At 27.1% G+C, this 25222-nt stretch overlaps 3 protein-coding genes across 3 annotated transcripts; 1 reads left to right on the top strand and 2 right to left on the bottom strand.

The window, feature by feature from the left end:
• The first annotated feature begins 488 nt into the window (after positions 1-488).
• On the top strand, positions 489-17661 carry LOC135953468 (zinc finger TRAF-type-containing protein 1 homolog). Its single transcript, XM_065503379.1, has 9 exons — positions 489-1481; positions 11667-11725; positions 11828-11942; positions 12122-12245; positions 14248-14400; positions 14479-14639; positions 14712-14828; positions 14911-14996; positions 15477-17661. Exons 1-9 carry the CDS (start codon positions 984-986, stop codon positions 15502-15504), a joined length of 1341 nt encoding a protein of 446 aa, XP_065359451.1. The 5' UTR covers positions 489-983; the 3' UTR covers positions 15505-17661.
• Positions 17662-19390: 1729 nt separating this feature from the next.
• Positions 19391-20027, bottom strand: LOC135954040 (ribosome biogenesis protein SLX9 homolog). Its single transcript, XM_065504085.1, has one exon. The coding sequence runs from the start codon at positions 19969-19971 to the stop codon at positions 19408-19410; it is 564 nt and encodes a 187-aa protein (XP_065360157.1). The 5' UTR covers positions 19972-20027; the 3' UTR covers positions 19391-19407.
• A 228-nt stretch (positions 20028-20255) lies between these two features.
• On the bottom strand, positions 20256-23008 carry LOC135954176 (putative glycerol kinase 5). Its single transcript, XM_065504251.1, has 6 exons — positions 22802-23008; positions 22621-22714; positions 22052-22551; positions 20987-21421; positions 20766-20929; positions 20256-20687 (listed from the first exon to the last, which is right to left on the bottom strand). Exons 1-6 carry the CDS (start codon positions 22895-22897, stop codon positions 20411-20413), a joined length of 1566 nt encoding a protein of 521 aa, XP_065360323.1. The 5' UTR covers positions 22898-23008; the 3' UTR covers positions 20256-20410.
• Between the last annotated feature and the right edge of the window lie 2214 nt (positions 23009-25222).

A 25222-nucleotide genomic window follows, 5' to 3' on the forward strand; every position in this document is an offset into this window, starting at 1 on the left:
CTTACATCAGTACAGTTTTTGATTGAAATTAAAGGATGGTAACTGAGATCACATGGTTTGTAGATTACCTAGTCGATTTTTAAAATCGAATGTATGTAAGTGGATATAAAATGAAAGCGTGAAGTCTCATAAATATAATTGTAATAAAAAACGCATACCTTTAATCTGACTTATTTTGAGTAAATAGACACTTATCCAAAAATGATCAGTGTAAAATTTTGACCTAATCTGTTCTAAAACTTAAGATTTATATATCTTAAAAAGCTATCCAATGAATTATATATTCGAACATTGGCCCATATCACGCGAACTGTGAAATGGAAAAAAATGTTTTTAAAACAAATAAGATAAAATTTGTACCAGTGTATTTGCTGTTAGTCGCCATCGCATCAATTCTATTCATATATAAATGAACCTGCGAGCGAGCGAACAAAAGTGCAGGCAGACTTTAATGAATTTTCTTTGTTCATTCTCTTCATTTTCTCTGAACGAGAAAGACGTGGTGAACGGTTAAATTTATTTTTCGTTTTCTTTAATGCCAATTAAAATATAAAAAAGTGCATTAGATTAACAAAAAATAATAATAAATTCATTGAAAATTTTGTCAAATTATTCTGGTTTTTGTCCGAATAAATTGCTTTCGTTACATTTGGATAATTTCTAAATAAAATATTTAAAAAGGAACCTTGTTTTAAATTTTTCATTGCTGTAGAAGATAAAAAAAAATCTAGCAAGAAAGAGATAAAAATTCAAGGAAAAATCGATTTAGAATAACGTCGTAAAAAGACAGCGTTAAAGAATAAAGAAAAGGAATAAAACAAAAACAACCAAAACAAGAAAAAAAGAAACAACTTACGTGAGGTGATAAAATAAAAATTGGGTGGAGATTCATTAATTTTGTTTTGTTGTCAAGATTTCGGGTTTGATTGAGGCATCATAATAAACAATTAAATAGAAATAGAAGAAACAAAAAAAGCAACAACATGGCTGATGTAGAATCTTCAAGTGCTGTCCAACAGCCACCTTCATCCACTACCAGTGGTCATATTATACCCTTATTGGCTGCAGCTGAAATTTTAAATGACAACAATACTGTCATGCAGCAGCAACAACAACAATCTGTAGCTCAGTCAGCTACTATTTCATTAGCAACTGGTACTGCATCTGGCATGGCCTCCGCTTTAATACGGGCTTCTTCAGCCTCCACTTCGGCCAGTTTGACACAACAGAACCAAACATCGAACGACAATAATGGTTCTGGTAATAATTCCTCTAATAACACAACAACAGCAACTACCACCACCCCGACAACAACTGCTGATGCTAATGAACCTCTAGCAAAAAAGCAAAAGCTTGATCATCCGTCAACATCGTCGTCATTGGCGGTGCAATCAGCTGCTTATGAAAAACTTGAAAGTCGTTTGGGTGGTATATTATGTTGTGCGGTGTGTTTGGATTTACCCAAGACAGCTATGTATCAGGTGAGTTAAGTTGTTGAATTCGGATTGTAATAAAATAAACAGTTGGGAAACGTAAAACACACTATTTTTTTTTGGTTTAGATGATAGTTGTAGAGTAAGGATATCATACAAAATTCAATTGGCGGTATCATAAATACGAATTAAAAGAATTACATTTGCGATTTTATAATTTTTTTTATCCATTAGATAATTATAATATTTTTAGCCGAAGTTAATGTGTGGTGGTTGCAGAAATTTTTAATTTGAAAAATAAATGTATGTACCTATATGTGTCGTCTAAACAGATATTAAAATAATTATTTTTTTATGTTGACTTTAAAAGATTTTCAATATACATACATATGTAATTATAAAAATGCATTCAAGTTATAAATGTATAGTTTGGGGAATTGACTGGTTACAAAAAATTATTCAATACGACTACGAACGTACCAGCATGATAACATGTTAATAATTTAATTATAATTCACAATTAATTTGTAAAAGAAATAAATTGTGCGTCATTAATTTCTTTATAAAAATGATCTGGGCTTTATGCATTTATAAACATTTTATATACTATATCGAAAAACACAATTAATTTTTGTATATGTGGGGGTAACAATGTACATATGCATGTACATACGTTTGTTTATTATTTCTTTTGATGATGTAGGTTGTGCGACATATGTATGTAGATAGCAGTTCCATGCCATAGTGTCTAGTTTGTATACAAGTGCCAATAAACCAGATTATTTGTGGTAGTTTTAGGTTTCTGTTCATTCTTATCGACTTTACGAAAATACTATTAGAAAGGAATGAAACGTAATTTGTTTGTTTTAAATTTACAACCCTTAAATAGCCTTTGATTAGCAAAGAAAATAAAATGCGCAGTTTGTTTTAATATTTTTAATAAACATTTTAAATATATTCTTGTATATAGCTAAAATTAATATTTTCTATCTGATGTACTAGGAGATTAAGTTATTCTTCCTTTCTAATATATTTTATGATGTATGTAAAGGCGACTTTATAGAAGGTGAAAACAGAACTACAACAAATACATGTAGAAAAACAACAGATACTTTGTTTTTGTTAAAATATAGTTGAACTGTCAAAGTTGCCTGTAGTTGTTTTTGCATTTGTTGTATTTTTCGCCATAACAAACACAAGAGAATTGATAGTTCAAACATCTAAACCAGTGAGAAAAAAATAATCAGCTGTTCTTCTTCTACCTTCTATAAATTCGTCTTGATGGTAGTAAGAAATTCTATAAAAACATGAATTTACAAAGACTACAATTAATAGTGCCTCGAATCTTATAACCCATTCGTTAGGAGTGTTTTTTTTTGTTTACAAAATATCATTACTTTACTGTGATTTGTATACCCTCACAATATAAGGGTATACATATGCATATAAGTTTGTCATTCCGTTTGTAATTTCCAATTTTTTCATTTGAGACCCGACTCCATAAAGTATGTATCGCTCATTTGCAACAACGCCATAATTCAAAAAACCCAAATTTCGAGTTAATAGCACCATTGTATAGTAAATAAGTTGTTTTAACAACTGACAAAGTCTTGTGAACTAGCTTCTAAAATTGCTATAGATAGCTGAGTCTGTCTGTTAAAATCGGTCCACAAATGGCTGATATATGTATGCTAAAAAAACACAACAACATCGGTTTTAACCAATTTTTGACGTTCATATATCTCGATTACTAAGTCATTGTAAATAGACAATTAAGATATGAAAGTCATTTCAAAGACCTATATAAAGCTATAGAAATTCGGCCCGAATATGGTTCAAAACTTTTGTTAATTTGTTATTAAAAATTTACCCCCATATGCATAAACAATTTTTAAATTTATAAAAGGTTTATAAAACAAATTTTCCATACAAAATCTGTTTTATAAACCTTTGATAAATTTAAAAACTGTTTATGCATATGGGGGTTAAGCTTTATAAAAAATAGTAGATTTCAAAAAGAAAAGTGAAAAACATAAATAGAGCTTGATTACATAATTTCAAATTAAAATAAAGAAAAATGTTTTAACAAATAAATACCTACTTAACTATTAGATGAGTGTGCTATAGGAAAATTTTGTTTAATTATTACAAACAAAAAATCACACTTGGATTCATTTTATAAATTTGATAGCTATTCTAATGTAAACTACGTAATAAAAATATTTCTCTGTTGCTCTTTTTTTTACCCTGTTTACAGTTTTCAAGTATGTATTATTGTAAATCAAAACATTTATTATTTTACAAATAGAGAGGAAGTAAATTACGTCGTCTTTTTTTACAAAAAAAACCTGCTCTGTTCTTATTGCAACTGTCGTATGTATATAGATATGTATGAATGTATGTATGTATGTATGTATGTACATTTGTATTTATATATATACATATGTATGTATATGTTGTTATTTAATGTATATATTATTTCCACTAAACATTCTAGTGTTGTTCTTTATAAACTCAACTAACAAAGAACAAAATCTTTGTTGTTTATTGAAAATTCACCTTTGAAAATAAGAATAAAAAGTCAAATAAAAATATTACATCAATAAAATAGTAGTAAACATTCGTCAGACCATACAAACAAACAAACATATGATTTCTGTGTAGCGTTTTTTTATATTTATTATCTATCATATGCCATCCTATTGCATTTGTTATTATTTGTAAATTTTCTTTTCTATGTTTTCATATCATCTCATCAAATACTTGCCTTACACGCGGGGAAATATGTTTATTGGCACATTTAGAATAGTCTATATCTTAGTTTCAACTCATTAAACAATTGAAGTAGAAAATCATAGTTTTATTGCAGCTTCAATTCTAATAACATCATGAAATATGTAAGGTTGTTTTGTGAAGTACCTAAAAACGGAAAAATTACAGACTCAATACATTACCACCTTTTCAGTAATATACAATCACACTGTCAAGTGCATTTTGGTAAAATAGTAATTATATTTTTAACTTATGTTATGAAGATACCTATATTTGTTTATAAAAATAGTAACGTATTATCAATAGAAATTTTGTATAAAACAACAATAAATTAAAATTTTTTTTTTATTTTAAATAAAAGCATTTATAGAAGTTTTTATATTTTTCGTTTTTTTATTATTTATTTTAATTACTAACAACTCTTTTTTTTAATTAAAAAATGTACCTTATTAAATTTTCATCAAGACTGCAAAAAACATTCAATTGCAACAAATTTATTAAAAATAAATTTAAATTATAACTTTGTAATTTTTAATAGTAAAAGTTAAAAATTTTATACACATATGTATTATTATGTCGTGAATCGTAAACAGTAATTAAATCAATTTAAAATTTTTTGATGATACGTTGTTGTGCATTTTAGGTGACGATATGATGTAAGATTGTTCTGTGAAGAAATGTGAAAAAAGAGTTAATTTCTGATTGCAAGTCTTTACTGCGAACGTGGACATGAGCAAAACAAAACTTTTTTTAATGTTTAGGTATTTAATTATCGAATCTGCCTTACTTAGGCCTAACAACAAGTATTAAAATCTTAAAAATCAGCGTTGATGTATAGTGGGGGTGGTAGGACGGCTCTACGAAGCCTTGATCGTGTTTGGTTCAGTGCGAGAAGTGGAAAACAACTTGTGTAAAATATAGGTAGTTAACGCTTTTAATTAAATTTTCTGAAGTGTTAAAACGTACAAACCAATTCAAATATATATGTGGTTGCGTACATTTGTGCAAGTATGAGTGGGCTAGCTGTTATATTTTTGTTTTTGTTTATATTTTATCATTACCTTGATATTCGTAAAAGTTTTGTTTTGAACAACTTTATGCTTTGGTATCTATTTTCATCATTCACTTTGTTATGTTTTAGTTTTCTGATGTTGTTGCTATACATTATACTTCCATATTTACACATATGTATGTATATATATATTACAGATAAATGCATGTAAATTATTTACATACAGTGTATACGCCGATGGCAGTGTTTTGTTTTTGTAATATTTTTTAACATGTGTGTATGTGTTGGTGGTGTTATATTATCAGCACATGCGTATTGTCTTTTTATTTATTTATATTAAATAACAAAAACAGAACAACAAAGTGAGAATAGAAATAAAACAATGTATCTGTATCTATAAGTCAATATCATAACGTTATCAACACTATTGCCGTCGTCATATGTACGATTTAATGCAGTTTTTCATATGTTATTATCATTATTACTGGGTTGGGTTTATATACAATACATACTGATATGTATGTATGTAAGATTGTAAATATATATGTATGGATGTATATCTGTCTATATGGTTAAACTCCATTAACTGCGTGTAGGGGGGATTTATAATCATGACAATTGTAAGAAATAAAATGTCAGCTGTTTTTGAAAAAAATCTGTTGACAATTTTTTTAATCCAGTTTGTTTGGTGCCAGGTGATTTTTTTTTAATTTCCTGTTTTTATTGGGAATAATTAAATAGTTATAGGTAATTCTTATTCGAAACGGTAACGATAATTTTTTTTTTTATTATTATTTATTTTCAACAACCTAGCCTATTGGCCATAACCGGTTATAAATTTCTACTTAAAAAAATAGTTTACATTAAAAAATTTAAGTATAAAATAAATTAAATAATTATAATAGGTATAAATTAAATAAATATTATAAATAAAATTGAACAAAGTCAAAGCTTAAACTCCAACATATGTATTACATTATACAACATCATTATTAGATAATGATTCTTTAATTGATGTCAGTTAATTAACAACTTGATAGATTGGCTTTTTTTTATAGCGGTAACGGTTTTTTACGATTATATCGGTAACGGTAATTGCAGTTATTTTGGTAATGGTAGCTTAGCGGTAACGATAATCGGTCTGAATCCCTAAAACTTGCGAATATTTTAGTGAATAAAATAAACTTGAAAATTTTAGTTTTTTAAAATTTATGTTTTTATATATTAAATAAATATTTGAGAAACGATCGAATTGAAAAGTTGTTAAATACTACATCATCCTTTTAATAGCATTCACTTCATCTTTCTAAATTTTTCATTTGCGACGCCATAAAGTATATATATATTCTGGATAGTTATAGATAGAGGATTGTGTTGAAATCAACTAAACTTCATAGAAATTCGTACCGTCAATGGGTCTAAATCGGTAAAAAAAATAATTTTCAACTCGATTTTTTTATTCATCAAAATATTTATATTCATTAAAATAATTTGTAAGTTTTGTTTTTCATAAAAAAATTTTCAGGTTTTTCATCCAATTTATTTTTCACCAAACTTTTTTTTTAACCAAAAATGTTTTCCATCTTTATCTTAAATTATACTTTGGCGAAGGGTATATAAGATTCGGCACAGCCGAAAATAGCTCTCTTTTTCAACAAAAAGCTATATTTTTATTTCAAAATATAAGAATAATATACAATTATTCCTAAATTGTTTCAAACAATATTCTCAGATGTATTTTAAATATACATAATTGATATAGTCCAACTGAATGTTCTGTTTCAAACTTAAAAATTTAAATAATTATTTTTTTTCTGAAATGTTTCGGATTAGGCAGAATATTAGGTTCGGTCGACTTCGGCCTGGAAAAATTTACAAATAAATGTGTAACATAAATCAATTTTTATTATTATTTTAAATTTGTGGTATTCAGTATATTCTATCAAACATGTTTAAAAGCCATATCGCTAGCTTAGTGATCAAACGTGGTAAGTCCAAAATTGCAAAATTATTATCTCTGTTAAATGGAATTGAGTAAAACTTCGTTATTAAAAATATAATTGTTTTAATTATTATTATAATTCAACTCGATATCAGAAACGTATGTATATCCATTGCATCTAATAGCAAGTTTAGAGACTTTAAATCAAATAATAAATAACAGTCAAAACAACAAAAAAATTAAAAAAGCGATATAAGTAAATGTGCTAAGTCCACTAACAAAATACAAATTAAGTAAATGAAAATGTGCTAAATCCCAAAAGGGACTTATCAATATTTAAAAAAAAAATAATAATAGACAAATTCTAATATTTTATAGAACAGAATTATTCTATGAATTAATGCATTAAAGCTGGAATACAAAACGGTTCTCCTACTAACCTAAAATTTGTTCATACAAACAACTTTTGTGCTTAAAAGTTCATGTAATCAAATTTTAAACAAGACGACCAATGCAATGCATTTAAAAATAAAATTTGAAGATCATAAAAAGAAGAAAATAGTCTGTTGTACGGGTGCCTTGTGTATTTTTTCTCCTTTATGTATAGTATTGAATGATGTGCAGTTTACTATTTGAGTTTATTTCTTAAAAAAAATATATATATAATGAACGTTTTTTTTATTCTCCTCGATTTTTCTTTGTTATGAATTTTCTAAATAAGAGACAGGTTCTTTTGACTTGTTTTCAAAACCGTAGATAAAACTTGAAACTTGTTTTTCTTGTTCATTTAGCAAATATTGTTTACTTTTGTTATATTGTTTACTTTTTGTTACAATATGTTTGTTGTACTGTATTCTTATTTTCTATATCAGCTGTGTTTATGTACACAACAAATTTGTTAGGTTTTGTTTTTGTTATTATGTCTGTTGGTCAGGTCAAAAACTGTGTGTTTTTTTTATTGTATTTTATACATACAAATGTTTTGTATGTAAGTACGTACGGTATATGCTTTGTTTTCTTTTCCCTACATATTTAGTTGTATTCCTTTCATAAATACATATTTCTTTTCTAAATTATTTTCATTTATTGCCTTACCGAAAGTTCATTAAACTGTGAACTCTAAATATCAAAACTTTATTGGCTATTAAAACAATATGTAGAATTTTTCAGATTTCGATTATAAACTTGAACTCATACATATTATGTATGTTTTCATAGGTAATGATTTAATTGTTCCCTACAAAATTATTCTTTTTGGGTAAAATTAGTTTTTTTTTTGGTTTAATTAGCAAAGAAATTGTTATTTGTTAATTTTATTTAATTTTTAAAGAGACAAGTAAATATTGTAGAATTTATGAATGAAATGACAAACTTATACATACCCTCCCTTTTCACCATGGATATAAAGTGAGGTTGAAGGGTATAAATATGTGATAAATTGTTAATAATACATGTTTAAAAAATTATATATTTATATAAACAAAAACTATTTAAAACGATTCTCTTTAAATCATACAATTTATTCGTTTACTATTTATTGTATTTCACCATAACAAGAAATATATTTTTGCTAATACGTTGTTGTATGTACTCATAGGTAGGCACAAGTAGACAAATATAAAAATAAAATGTGATTGTCACGGTCATTAAGCCGCCTCGAAAATAATACAATTCAAAATATAAAAATACATAGTGCATTAGCAAAATAACATTTTTAGATCATTGTTTATGTTGTTATTTTTCAAGAGAAATTTTAATACATCTTATTTATTACAACATTAGTATAGGTTTTTTTCTATTTCATTTAAAGGGCACGTTCTATATTAATTTCAATTATGTTTTAGGTCTACAATTGTCACTTTATTTATCGAAACGTGATTTTCTTAGTTTTTTAGGTTATTTTTCATATTTTTGTTTTGTTTTTTTAACCATATGTTTTTAAAAACTAAAAATACCTTGACGCCGGTTCTTGTTGCTACTTAACTATACTTAAAATAGTTCTTAAAATAACTACAAAGACTTTAATGTAAAAAGAAAATTCCTTGAAGTACACAATTATGTCTTATGTTTAGTCTTTGGTTGTTTACATTGAAAATCATTTCTCAAAATCCAATAAATATTTTGTTTTCTTGGCTATTTTATATTTTTAATTTTATTTTCATTTTATTATGACAATATGAAATGATAGGAGACCTTGTGAATTGACCAATTGTAAAGTAATTTTTGACAATTAAAAAAATGCAATGCATTTTCTACCCTTCCAAGGGCGTTTTCAGCAATCTTACATGTTTAACTCACCAACTCTTGGTGTGAAATTTATTTCGGGACCCTAATCCTACATCTTTACACGTTTATGAGCTCGACAAAATTTATTTACGTTTGCAATGCGTGTGTATTCTACTTCTGTGTGTCATTGTCCTAATAATCTGCAATTATACAAATTATTGGATAAAATTCAACATAACCTTAATAATGTTAAAAGTTCAAGAATAAATTTTACAAAATATTTCAACTTTTAATTAAATATTTAAACAAAGTAAAGCAAAATTTGCCTAAATTATTTTATTTATTCAAAAATTATTGGCATAACAAAAGACTTCCTATCAGTGGAAACACACCCTTTGCGTAACTATCAGTATTTGGGTGAGCAAACAATTATAAACTTATTAATCTATATATTTCGGAAAATAATATACATGAAAAAGAAATCACATTTAAATCATTTGGTAAAACATTCCAGATCGTTGGTATAATAAGTCGGTGATTTCTCGTAGATCTTGAACTATTTTGGTTAAACTTGTTAAAGTATATTAAATTACGCAGTTTTAGATACTGACTGAATGAATAAGTTGGAAAGTTGTTACTACCATGAGATATGTGTTCATGATATTCAATACAATAAACAAACAGCATAATTATCTTGACATCTCGAAATATTATATACAGCATGTGCTAATTGGTAAAATAGAATAGTAATTGGATTATAATGTAATGTTTAAAACAAATGTATATATTTAACGTCAAAAAAAGCATTCGCTTTCAAATTAATAGTAGTATAAAAACAGACAAGATTTTAGTTTATTAATTGAACTTTGATATAGATTTCGAAAAGTCGGATTAAAATTAAAAACATGGAATACAGAGTAAACAAATAAAGATTAATGTTAGCTCGAAGATGAATTCGGTACCATTGAGAAAAATACGCATACAGCGGAAACTAGAAAAAAACTAAAACTAAAAAATTACTCATAAAATAATCACACATTCGAGTGTTTTTACTAATACTCTCACCACTAAGGTTTTTGACAACTGAGTTAGGTCTTTGACAGGAGAGTTTCCGCTCTATGTATATTTTTCTATGGTTAGGTCTATGACAGCTGAGTTTCCGATCAATGTGTATTAATCTATGTTCGGTACAATTAAATTTATATATATATTTTTTTAATTTACTTTAAATTTTTAACTACAAAAAAAATATTTATTAAAAAAAACTGAAAATTAAACAATTTACAACAATAATAAAAAATATTATTTGATTTGGCACTTTTGGATTTGAAATCTTTTCGTATGCAAATTCATTAAAATCATACAGGAAATCCACTATTTAAATATAACAGCAAAATAAATCAACAAGAATTTGCTATATGGGTTGATATTTAAAACAAAACTGAAACAACAAGCAAATGTAAATAATAGCAGAATTATACATTATTGAAAAAAAAACTTTACACTCTACACTATTTACTAAAAGTAACTGTAATTTTTATTCTGTATATAGAAATAAATTGGTAATGAAAAAAAGAACAATTTAATTTATTTATACACACCTAAAATATAGCAAACATTAAATTTTCAAATATGTAGATTTGATTTGCAAAGCAAAATAAATGCATAAAATAAAATGTTAGTAGTTATAAGAATCTATATACATACATACATATAAATAAATATTTTTTAAATTTTTATCATAGCAAAACAAAAACTATAATAAAGAATTTTAATTAATCATAACACTTAGCTTTATATAATATATTTAAAATGTATTTTTATGGAGTATTTAAAATAATTTTTGTTCAAAACAAAACCACCAAGTAATTTTTCAATAAAGTTTTCAATTAAAAAATAAAATAAAACTTAAATTTGCGTCTGTTTTTTATTTTCACTTAAAAATTGGTTGAAAACATATTTCAAAAACATCAATCAAAAATCATACCCTCCGATTTCGCCTATCAAATCACCCTTAAGCAAATCATACCACTAAGAAAACTATTATATTCCTTGAAATAATCCCTAAGTCCTTTTCACCTACACTCTACAACTCGCTGTTATACAAATTTGTTAATTCATAAAAAACTAATTTTGTTTTTTTTATTTTCTTCTCTTTCATTTACAGGTGTTAAATAAAAATGATTGTATTATATGCAATTATATTATTATGTTTTTTAATTCAGTCTTTTAAAATTTAAATAATTAATGGCGTTTTTGTATTTCTTTTATTTGTTTCTAGTGTCAAATGGGTCATTTAATGTGTGCTGCCTGTTTTACACATTTATTAGCTGATGGACGGTAAAATAATTGTTTAATAACATTGAACAACAAAATTAAATTAACTAAATTATACAATATTACCATAAAATTGTTTGATTTTTAATTGTTGTTTCCCTTTAGTTTACGTGATCAAATTGCCACTTGTCCCAATTGTCGTGTGGAAATTTCCAAAAGCACTGCTTCTCGCAATTTAGCCGTTGAAAAGGCGGCTTCTGAACTGCCTAGTGAATGTCAGGTTAGTGATAGTGTGTTGACTATTAAAGGATTATTGTGTAATTTAAAGTTTTTATTAAATATTTTACTCTATGAAATATTCATGTACTACTTACTCATTTCTATCAACTTAAACCTTGTACAGCGACTAAATTCATTATCACACGTTGTAAATTATTATTGTGTTTGTTTCTTTTATAGTTCTGCAACAAAGAATTTCCCTATAAATCATTAGATCGCCATGAGCAACATGAGTGTCAAGAACGCCCCACTAAATGCAAATATTCCAGAATTGGTTGTCAATGGCGTGGACCGAATCATGAAAGTAAGAAATATATCTTTTATTTTATAAAATTTGTTTTTTTAAAAAAAATGTTTGGGTGAAAAAAAATTGGTTTAAAAAAAGTATTTTCCCCGATTTTGTCCCATTTCTATGGTGTTATTTATATACGTCGTTGAAAGGTCTTTGTCTATGTTAATGACAGTAATCCAGATATCGATCCACAAGTAAGAGTGCTAATGTTGGTGAATGGTATATAAATGAAACCTTTAAAAAATCATATTCTATTAAAAAATACACATCTGCTCAAAATAATAGATACACCTAATTGGAAAAAATTTAAATGGCGGTAACATTGAAAATTTCCTCGCAAGCGTTAAGAATACATCATATTATTAAAATTTCTATCTGGCAATGTCATGTCAGTCAAAAATCTGGCAACTATTTGCTTTCATGTTGATTTTTAAAAACGAATTTATTTGAATTACAAAAAATTATTTGCTCATAAAAATAGATACACATCAGTAATTTGTAATTTGTTTATATACAATTTTTTTTTGTGCAATTTTTTGTTCCTATTTACGTGAAACAGTAAGTATAATTTAAATTTTAGCAACAATTTTATAAAAAATAGGACTCTTTTGAAGAAAATGGGACGAAATCATCATTGTACCGAAGATGAGAAAAAAATTGTTCAAACGATGAGAAATCAAGGAAAATCATTACGGGAAATAGCAAAGAGCATAGGAAGATCTTTACATTTTGTCCAAAATGCTTTATCTAAAAAACAAAAAAGAGAAACTCGCGGTAGACCAAAGAAAACCTGTCCAGAAACAGATAGGCGGATCGTCCTTATGGTTAAAAAAGACCCTTTCATATCATCGAAAGCTATTTCTGCGGAGCTATGTAACGAAATCAGTCCACAAACAGTTCGTCGTCGTCTTTTACAAGCTAAATTGCCGGGAAGAATTGCCAGAAAAGTGCCACTAATGCGCCAAAAAAATATCAAGACAAGATTAGAATTTGCTAAAGAGCACATACAATGGTCCGGGTGTGAAGTCGAAAAAAAATGGAGAAATATTTTATGGAGCGACGAAACAAAAATAAATTTGTTTGGAAACGACTGCCAAAGAAATGTACGCCGACCAAAAGGAAAAGAATTCCACGTTAAATTTACAAAAAAGACGGTAAAACATGGCGGGGGAAACATAATGGTTTGGGGTTGCTTTTCATGGAATGGTGTTGGTCCGATATTCCGAATAGAAGATACCATGAATGCTAGTGGGTATAGAGACATATTGGAAAACGTAATGCTTCCATATGCATCGGAAAATATGCCATTAATATGGACATTCCAGCAGGACAACGACCCAAAACATAGTTCAAGATTAGTTAAAAACTGGTTCTTGGAGAATAAAGTACCTGTTTTAAGCTGGCCCAGCCAATCCCCTGATTTAAACCCAATAGAAAACTTGTGGAGTGAATTAAAGATAAGGCTTTCGAAGGAAGTTTTCAAAAATAAAGACGATTTATGGGAGAAAACGCAAAAAATATGGTACGAGATTCCATTGGAGAAGTGTCAGAACTTGATATCCAGTATGCCCAGAAGAGTGGAGAAAGTTTTACAAAACAAAGGTGGATATACTGGATACTAGCTTTACTTTAATAATAAACTAATTTTTTTAAGATAAAATTTATTAGCTTTTGTTTAATAAGAATTTTTAAAAATGTATCTATTATTATGAGCACCAAATTTTTCGAAATTTAAGAAATTTAATTTACTTTATAATATTTATTATTAATTATGAAATATTTTGTTTTTGTTTTTTACTCTCCTTTTAACTATAAATAAAAATCGACTGAATTTTTTTTATAATTTTACAATATACCATTATTTTTTTTCGTTTTTAAAAAATAAATTTTGGTGTATCTATTATTTTGAGCAGATGTGTATATCAGACATTAAACACTTGAACTTAAGAAGTTACAAAAAAAAATAATTTGTTAATTACAAAATTTTAATTAAACTTTTTAAATGTTTTTATAGCTTCTGAACATGAACGTAGCTGTTTGCATCCCACCAAATCTGGCTATGAAGTAATGGCAGCTTTAGAGGCTCACGATGCTAAAATCAAAGAAGAAAAGAAAATGTTCAGTACCCTAATAGATCTCTTGAGTTATGAAAAAATTATCTTTAATGGTTGGTTGTTATTTTTTTATTTTTTTTTTTGTCATAAACAAAAAATAATTGTTTCCCTTTTTTAAAATATTATTGAAGATTTACAAATGAAGCCCTATCGCACCGATGAGTATGTGCATAAACTTTTCTACGAGACAGCTAGATTTTCAGCATTTAATCATCAATGGGTTGTTAAGGCTAGAATAAACAATAGCCAACGAGATCCTCATCAATCCAATGATAGAACCATTACTTATCAGGTAATTTTCTTTAAGATTAAATTAAATTAATATTTATATACTTTAATAACAAAATGTATTTGTTTTTATTAGCTTATATTAAAAACTAAAACTAGTACTCCTATGAGTATACATTTCTTTGCTTTGAAAGGACCCTTCTCGGACATGAAAGTTGGTACACAAATTTATAAGCACGATTTTACAGAACAGGTAGATAAATTTATTTGAAAGTGAAATTATTAATTTACTTGGAGTGTTATTAAAATTGATTTTTTTATATCATGATTAACAGAGTACCGAAAGTGATTATTATACTTTACCCTTACCCGATAGCAATGAATGTAATCGTCTGCTGTCCAACAAAGGCATTAATTTCCGGTGAGTTCTTACAGAATGCCATATTTGCCCAGACATAACTTTTTTAAACTTGCATAATATACAGGCCTGTCACAGTGGAATAAATTCCGTATTTCGCTTCTTCAGAAAAATTAAAACGAAAATTTCTTAATGAAACCACTTTCAGTTTTCAAAGTGGAATTGATATTTCTTTGTAATTATTTGTTTATCTAAAATTTTTAATCAATATCTGTACCAAAAAACTTCAATTTCGTTTTAAATTAAAAAACGATGTCAAATTAAAATCAGAAATACCGAATTATTAAATATTTTTTAGAATTAATAAATTACACGGAATCTGAAGAACATAAACCAAATAAATCGGAATAAAAACTACGGAATTGAAACCATTCCGAACAAAATGTGTGACAGGCCTGATAGTACAAGTCTGTGCAAACCCTTTGTTACTATTTAAATGAATTAAATCGTTATTAAAATCTTACTTTTCCTTTTCATTTGCAGTCTCTTGATGTTTTTGCTTAATAAATAAATCTTTACCATAATTATTAGATTAGTTTAATTTTACTATATTTAAGCATTCTTTTTTTTGTATTTTATTTTATGAAAATTTTGTTGTCTTCTAATGTTAACTAAAACACAAAAATGTATGTACTTTATTTTAAATAATCGAATAATGAATGATGAATTATTGAAAAATAATAAAAATTTATAGATTTTAACTACAATATTATATAACAAAAAGAAGGATACAAAACGGCATTAGTTATATATATATATATATAGATAAAGATAAATGTGTACAAATGTTTGATTACACGAAAGTAAAACGATGTGGATTCGATTTACAAAAATATCTATGAGGTTGCGTTTAGATTTTCAAAATAATTTCCCAATAGCTATTTATGGAAGGTAAATTTCATTTGAAACATTTTCTGAAATTATATATGTATGTACATATTTAAATGCTAGTTGAACAAATTTTACCTCAAATTTTTGAGGTTACTTAAAAGTTCAACTATTATTTAGAATTCAAATAACAATTTTTGTAAAAAAGCATAAAGCAAAAGTTGAATAATAATTATTTATAAATTATATAACTCAGTGCCGCAGTTTTATTTTTGTTAAAATTAATTTTTTTTATATAGACAAAACAAAAATCTATTTCAAACCTTTTGCAGCTTATTTAATTAACACACTTACTTACATACATCTTAAAATTTATGTGTAATCTAAACTAAATATATAATTAATAAGTGTTTATAATGAAGTTAAAATACATATACATATATATTTTAATACATACATAATATAATATATAATTTTTCTTTTTGTATATTTTAATATATATTCATACTTGCATATATAATAATATGTTAATTTTTTTGTTGCAATAAATATCCATTATTTTTTTTATTTTTTAAAACATGACTAGTTTTACACCATCTTTTTAAAGACATTAATTTGTTGTTTAAAACCCATATATATTGCTAATAAAGAACTTATACTCCATACAAATTATATAAAGAATGATGTTAAACAATTTTTGTTTGATATTCACTTGTAATTTATGTAAAACTATTAACAATACAAAAACTAATTAACAATACATTAAATATGTAATAAATTTTAACAAAACATCAAGTATATAGATCTCAAACACAACATAAAAAAGTAAACATAAATAAGCTCTTACCAAATATTTTAATTAATTTTAAAACTATAAAGTAAACGAAAAAAGATGAATGAAAGAATATTTAATCTATTTCACTGTAAGAATATCTCAACACCAAAATATATTTTTAATTTCAAATCTAACCAAAAAGGCATTTCAATATTCCTTTTTATTTGTGAAGCAAAATATAAATGAACACTGTAAGACACAACACCAATCTGTTATAATTTAAGCCATAACAAAAATTATATATGTACTACAAACATGCATACATGCTCCAAATCTAATCAATCATACACCTTAGACCATCTCTTGAAAAATTTTATTGAGGAAAATCTAAAAAATCTTAAAGGATCTTAAAGTTGTTTATTTATAGGATTTATGCAGTATGAGACAGTCTTATATACTAACTATACATTCATACATATATTAAAAAAGTAACGAAAAAAACAATACAATTTAACTTTTAACATTTTAAAATATAATAAATTTAAACAACAGCAAAATCAACTAAACCAAACAAAATCTCTATGTGTATGTAAAAAACTGTAACAAATTTATAAATAAAATAAATAATATCTATATTAACTATATATATGTATGTATAAATAAATAAATAAATTTTATATTTTATTTATTTATACTTCAATTGATACAAAACTAATCTCATTAACTGAATATATATAGCAAAATCAATCATAAAAGTATATACTTACCTATATACTCCTTAAATTTATATAAAAAAGTAATAATAATAATTAAAACCAAACTTCACCTAGCCTTAAGGATTTGTCATACATACAATACCTACATATAAAATGAAAATTATTTCTTGTTATTTTCTCAAAGCTAGGTAATTTTTTTTAAAAAACAAGATTTAAGTTCTTTATTAGCAATATTACATGTTTTTCATAACTGAGCTATTTTTATTATTAATTATATTTACGTTCTATATAAAATAGTAATTTTAAGTTATCTCTAATAAAATATATTAGCAACATTGATAATACAATACATTTTTTGTAAACTGTGTTTTATTGTATCCTCCACTATCATAGTGGAAAGGGTGTTATGAGTTTTTACTGAACATATTACCAAACATATTAGATTAACCTTAAAGTTAAACTGAGAATCATTTTCAGAGTCGATTTAACGATGTCCGTCTGGCTGACAATCCATATAAACCTTATGCGCAAAGTACAGGGCGGTTACTGCGTAACTCTATCTGAAAACGAATATTTTCATAATTGTGTTCTGAAAACATTGTAATTCGAAACGATTTCCTTTTGAAGATTTTTTCAATAAAATTTAGTATATAAGCTTTTTTCGTACCAATGACGAATCGGTCTATGATTTCACATAACCCCTATACATATGTCCTCCCGGATTAAGATGTCTTACATCTTGTATCAGTAATTAATTGACCATACCTTCCATATAAGACCCACATCTGAAAATCACTGTAATATGAATAAATCTTATAAAATTCGACTTAACCCATTTCGCTCCGCTGTTCGATTTTTCGAACAGTAAAAATAAAATTTTTCAAACAAATTTGTATATGTGAAAAAGGTGGAATTTCTGAAAAATTTTGGTATGAATGTTATGTCTCATCTTTTAGCTAATAAAAAACTATATCCCGACGTGACCATCACCCTCCCCCTCGTTGCTAGGGGCAAATTTCTACAATTACATTAAATCAAAAAAGTGTCTAAAAATAGAAATTTTTTAAATTAATTTTTAAAAGTAAAAATAAAATTAAAATATTAACATGGGGAATTATTGCCAACTGTTTCATCTATATACATATATAAAAATGAAATGGGCCATGTATGTAATGGCATCACGTGAGAACGGCTGGAGCGATTCGGCTGATTTTTTTTTATCCGATTCGAAATTTTCTGGAGATGGTTTGTAAAGAAAAAAAAAATCAAAAATTCCGAGTAAAACTCTGATTTTTTTTTGAGTCCAGTCAACTGTAATAAAAAAGTTCAATAAAATATGCAGTACAAATTTATTTTATTTGCAAATAAATGAGAACACCTGCCTGTATGTATGTTGGTTGGAGAAACTTGAAGAACTAACATTAGTAAATGCTACGGGGCGAAGCCGGGGCGGGCAACTAGTAAAATATAAAAACCATGATTTACATGCAAATGCGGGACATCACATATGTTTAAACTTAACTGTTCGAAATTTTGAACTGGCTTTTCTGGAAAAACGAAAAATCGTTTTTTTTTACCCTAAAAAAGTTATTTTTTTTTTAAAATAAAAAAATGTATCTCGGAGCGAAATGGGTTAAATATCTAAATCTTATTACCAACTGTCCATAATTTGTCACAGCTCATCCCATAAATTCCTAAAATCATTAAGGCTTTTAGATGGTCAAATAAATTTATGCTTTTTTAGTCATAATGACGATATCTTTCTCTTAAGAACCTTTTTGAAATCATGAGAAAACTGTTATTCTGATTCCATTCCCGTTTCAGCCCATAGTAGAATTGTCAACTGCACTCAAACTCCTTTTAAGCACCGCAAATATTTTTTTCCATTTCGATGACAAAAATTTTAATAAATGGATACTTAATAAATTAATTGCTTGAATTAATAAATAAATGAAATTGTACAAAGTTATGAGCAACATTATTTTTTTTTTAAATGAATAAATTTATTGAAAACAAAAATTAATTCTTCATTTAACCAAACATGAGCGAACCTCATTTTCAAATTAACAACACTTAAATTTTTTGTGGCAACATTTTATTCCTCTACTAATCCATGTGTATATTGTATGTGAAATCTAATGGCCTCTCGTGGATTCTTCTTAAATTCTGGATCTTTCAATATCGATTGATACGATTTAACTTGCTTCATGAACTTTTCCTTTTTCTTCTTGATCTTTTGTTTAGCACTTAAATGTTTTTCTTCACCGCTGGCCTCGAACTCCTTAAGGCCAGTTTTCAATTGATCTTTCTCTTTGGACAATTTGAAAATGTCATCCAGCGAGGGTAAAGCATCTTTCAGGGGTTTCAAATCACCAATAACAGCAGTCTTTTCACGATTTTTGCGTGCTTTTTCCTCTTTCTGTTGTTTTCTGATGAGAGTAAATTTGTTCATCAGATTCTTACGTTTTTCACGATGTTTTTCCTTTTTACTTGTGGTTTTTTTGGGAGTAATAGTTTTGTTCAGCAAGAGTTTACTCTTGTCTTTTGTCACCACATCCGCGGAGGCATCTTTTGATTTTTCTTTAGAATTTAGCTTTTGTTTTGGTGATTTACTATCGAGTAGTTTTGTTTTTAAATTATTTTTATTTACTTTACCCATACTTGTAATTGGGAAACAATATAGGAACGATTTTTTTTAATAAAAATATAAAGAATAACAATTACACGATTTGTTTTGGGAAATTTTACTAATGATAAAAAGGGAAATTTTACATGTGGTTTGTTGCAGCACAGAGTTGTATTTTATAACTGGGCGTTTCATAAAATGTGAACTTTGCATATGACCGTTGTTTTTGAACAATCAGGGAGGGAGAAGCAAATTTAGTGCAAGCGAATAGCTATAGACCACATAAAACGAAAACTATACAAATATTTACCACCATATTCATAGCAATGTTTACATACATATATATTTTTCGAAACACTTTGCTTTATATTTTGATGGCATAGATAGATATCATCACAATTTATTACAAACCTTTTTTTTCTTAATTTTTATTAAACAACATACATATGTACATAAATGCATAGCAGTGCTATTAATACCAATGACCAAAACGATCAATGGCTTTTAGCCAAACGTTCATACGATCACGTATAGCTTGAAAGTTTTCTTTTTTCGGTTCAAAAATGCGTTCTATATCTCGAAATTTACTAACATCATCAAAAGATTTCCATAGGCCATAGTTTATGCCAGCTGCATAAGTGGCACCCATTATACTGCTTTCTGGATTACGTGCTCTTTCAACATGAATGCCGCTAGCGTCCGCCAAGAACTGACAGACGAAGTTATTGCGTGATACGCCACCATCAACTCTGGAATGTACAAGTATATTAAATATGTATTTCAATATGTGTTAAATATAACAAATTATTTTGCAACTTTTAACTTACCTTAAAATCTTAAGCTTTTGACCAGTTTCCTCTTCCGCCGTTTCACTTAACTGCACTAAACGAAATACAATACTTTCTAATAAAGCTCTAATTAGATGAGCTTTTCTAGTAGATGGTGTTACACCTATAAAACCACTAGCCGCTTTATGATCATTTATAGGAGCCTTAAAATAAACACATTATTTACCAATAGTAACACATAATTAGTTTAGACTTGTTACCCCCAAACCACTGAATGCTGGCACAAAATATACTCCATTTGTGTCTGATATCGATTCTGCAATACTTGATGTTTCCGCTGGATCCACAAATAATCCACAATTTTGACCCCATGCTATAACCGTGCCCATATCATGGGCAGCACCCTCAACGCAAAAAGTTGGTTTATCAAATTGCCAAGCTACCAAAGGATACATGCCTTTTAAAGAAGCATGACACTTGTTGCCAGTTATTAAATCCAAAAAAGCTCCCGTACCGATAGTGATTTTAACATCGCCTTTTGAGAAACATTGTGAACCAAATATTGCTGCCGCTTGATCACTTATCGATGAAGTTATAGGTATATTGCAATTTTGCCACTCAGATCCAAAGTCGGCAGGGTTGATATGTCCGAAATGTTTGTAGGAATTGTTAACAATTTTAGGTAGTAATGAACTCTGGAAAAAGGCATTGAAGTTTGGATAAAATCGTGTTTTTTTTCTTATTGTGTATTAGTGGGGACACAAGGGGAATTTGGAAAATTGATTTCAACCAATCTTAATGTAATGTAATTTAAATTTTTTCATGAAAGGAATTTTCTTTATCTGCGAATTTATTTGGCAGATAAAGAAAACCGTTTGGGTAAAATCGTATGAAGATTATTTATGACGAAGTTGCAGCAAATGAACGAAATGTACAATAATCCAGCGCTGCTATTTTCATCTTGATAAAAAATACATATTGTCATATAAAAGAGTCTGCTATTTTCGAAGTTCTTCCAAAATACTTATTTTTAGAAATTCTCATTTTAACATTTTTTAAAAAACGTTGTACGCCGTTTAAAAAAAATGTTCTAGTGGTACTACTTAATGGATTTAAAAAAATATTCAAATGATGTTACGTTGTTTTGCATTTCATATACATTTAAAAGTACAATTAATTAATGAGTTGATAAATGACCTTTTAGCATTTGCTAAACATTTAAACAACACAATTATCTTATCACTAACACTTAACATTTTTAACAGTTGACTTTGATCACCGTGAGTCCATTTAAATGAGTTAGTAGAATTTCAATTTGTACTTACATCAATGCCAAAAACCAATTTCATCATTGGCGACCAATCCAATAGGAAGGGATCAAATAAACCTGTCGCCGTACACGAAGTTATATCTGTGATATGTTCCACCCTGGGATTCTGTCCATTGCCTGATCTCAGTTTATACAAAATCCACGAATCCAATAATTCAATTCTGGCTGAGTTTGTTTTCAAAGCTTCCTTCAATCTTAAATTATTTTGAATTTCGTACAATAAGCGTAAAGTAACCTGGCCATTCATCATTTTTAACACACTACCGGCCAGAAAACGATTGCTGCGTGTTAATAAATATAAAGCATAGGCCAAGCCATTGATGGTTTTTAACGTTAAACTGTTATTCCATTTGTCAACCAAACCATCGGAGCGTAAATCTTTCCAGGTTATAAAATTATGAAAATATTCGTTGGTCAAATGATTCCAAGACAGAAAAGTGCAGCGCTGAGAGCTGATACCCAGGCAGGAAATTTGGGCAGGTAATATTTGAGCATCTAAAAAATAAAACAAACTATGTATATAACTAACATTTTCTTTTACTTAGATATTCAAATCGTATTTACTTTTAACCGCATTTTGTATCACTCTAACGATTTTCCGCCACAAACCTTCCGGTTCAATTTCAAAATAACCCGGTTGTGGATTCAACAATTCCACCTGGCATATAAAAATGTAAATACACAAACAAATATTCATTCATTAATTCAATAAGCTCTTTGGTAAAACTAAAAACAATTCTCTTACCGCTTCCACTGCTGAACCCTTAATTTCACATTTCTCATTGAGCACAAAACAACGTACTGTTGTTGTTCCCACATCCAATGCGGCAATATAATGCATTATTATCACAGTTTAATTTCCCTTAACAAAAATAAAAAAAAACCTAGGAGCCATAAAACAACCGTATTTAGATTTTAACGCCACTTCAATTACCACACACAAATCAACAATGAAAAAATAAATAAATATAAGATTGTATAGACCAGAGTATGTTATTTTTATAATATTTAATTCAAAAAGCTTTAAATTCAACTAATCGTACCAACTGATAGCAGGTCAATTTAATAACAAAGTACGACTACTATTACTACATACAAAAACATTCGTACATACATACCTACTACACATGTATAATAACAGAGATAGATTGTTTTTATTTGTACTCGTTTGAGTAGTTTTTGTTATTGTTGTGATATGTTCACGCGTGTTTTATTATTGTTTTGGCGACGCTACATTTATTTGTTACCCCAACACTTTTCTAAAGGCCTTAAGAGAGTTACTCACAAGCTCTCAAAAAGCTTTTGGCCCATATTATCGACAACCGCCTTATCCTAATAATGTCAGCAAACCCGTTTTTTATGAAGTTTGGGTTGCCAATTCATTTTCATCGCTACCCCAACCATAATTAAAAATATCCCAAATATATGAAAAATTCAGAATTATAAAATTACTTATAAATGGCAAACTAATTGGTTTAGAGAAAAAATAATGAAAATCTGAGATCACTCATATTTCCCACCAAAAAATGATTTTTATATGATAAATTCAGAATTATCTAAAATTGCTTATAAATCGTAAACTAATGGGTTTAGAACGAAAATAATGAAAATCTGTGATCACTCATATTTCCCACCAAAATAGGATTTTTATATGAAAAATTCTTAATTATCTAAAATTGCTTATAAATCATAAACTAAGGGGTTTAGAACGAAAATAATGAAAATCTGTGATCACTCATATTTCTCACCAAAAAAGGATTTTTATATGAAAAATTCAGAATTATCTAAAATTGCTTATAAATCGTAAACTAATGGGTTTAGAACGAAAATAATGAAAATCTGTGATCACTCATATTTCCCACCAAAATAGGATTTTTATATGAAAAATTCAGAATTATCTAAAATTGCTTATAAATCGTAATCAAGTGGGTTTAGAGCAAATATAATGAATATCTGTGATCACTCATATTTCCCACCAAAAAAGTATTTTTATATGAAAAATTCAGAATTATCTAAAATTGCTTATAAATCTTAAATTAATTGGTTTAGAACAAAACTACTGAAAATCTGTGATCACTCATATTTCTCACCAAAAAAGGATTTTTATATGAAAAATTCTTTATTATCTAAAATTGCTTATAAATCATAAATTAATGGGTTTAGAACAAAACTAATGAAAATCTGTGATCACTCATATTTCCCACCAAAAAAGGATTTTTATATGAAAAATTCTTTATTATCTAAAATTGCTTATAAATCTTAAATTAATTGGTTTAGAACAAAACTAATGAAAATCTGTGATCACTCATATTTCTCACCAAAAAAGGATTTTTATATGAAAAATTCTTTATTATCTAAAATTGCTTATAAATCATAAATTAATGGGTTTAGAACAAAACTAATGAAAATCTGTGATCACTCATATTTCCCACCAAAAAAGGATTTTTATATGAAAAATTCTTAATTATCTAAAATTGCTTATAAATCACAAACTAATGGGTTTAGAACGAAAATAATGAAAATCTGTGATCACTCATATTTCCCACCAAAAAAGGATTTTTATATGAAAAATTCTTTATTATCTAAAATTGCTTATAAATCACAAACTAATGGATTTAGAACGCAAATAATGAAAATCTGTGATCACTCATATTTCCCACCAAAAAAGGATTTTTATATGAAAAATTCTTAATTATCTAAAATTGCTTATAAATCATAAACTAAGGGGTTTAGAACGAAAATAATGAAAATCTGTGATCACTCATATTTCCCACCAAATATTGATTTTTATATGAAAAATTCTTAATTATCTAAAATTGCTTATAAATCACAAACTAATGGGTTTAGAACGAAAATAATGAAAATCTGTGATCACTCATATTTCCCACCAAAAAAGGATTTTTATATGAAAAATTCTTTATTATCTAAAATTGCTTATAAATCACAAACTAATGGATTTAGAACGCAAATAATGAAAATCTGTGATCACTCATATTTCTCACCAAAAAAGGATTTTTATATGAAAAATTCTTTATTATCTAAAATTGCTTATAAATCATAAATTAATGGGTTTAGAACAAAACTAATGAAAATCTGTGATCACTCATATTTCCCACCAGAATAGGATTTTTATATGAAAAATTCAGAATTATCTAAAATTGCTTAT

Source organism: Calliphora vicina, chromosome 3, assembly GCF_958450345.1.
Source record: "Calliphora vicina chromosome 3, idCalVici1.1, whole genome shotgun sequence".
NCBI lineage: Eukaryota > Metazoa > Arthropoda > Insecta > Diptera > Calliphoridae > Calliphora > Calliphora vicina.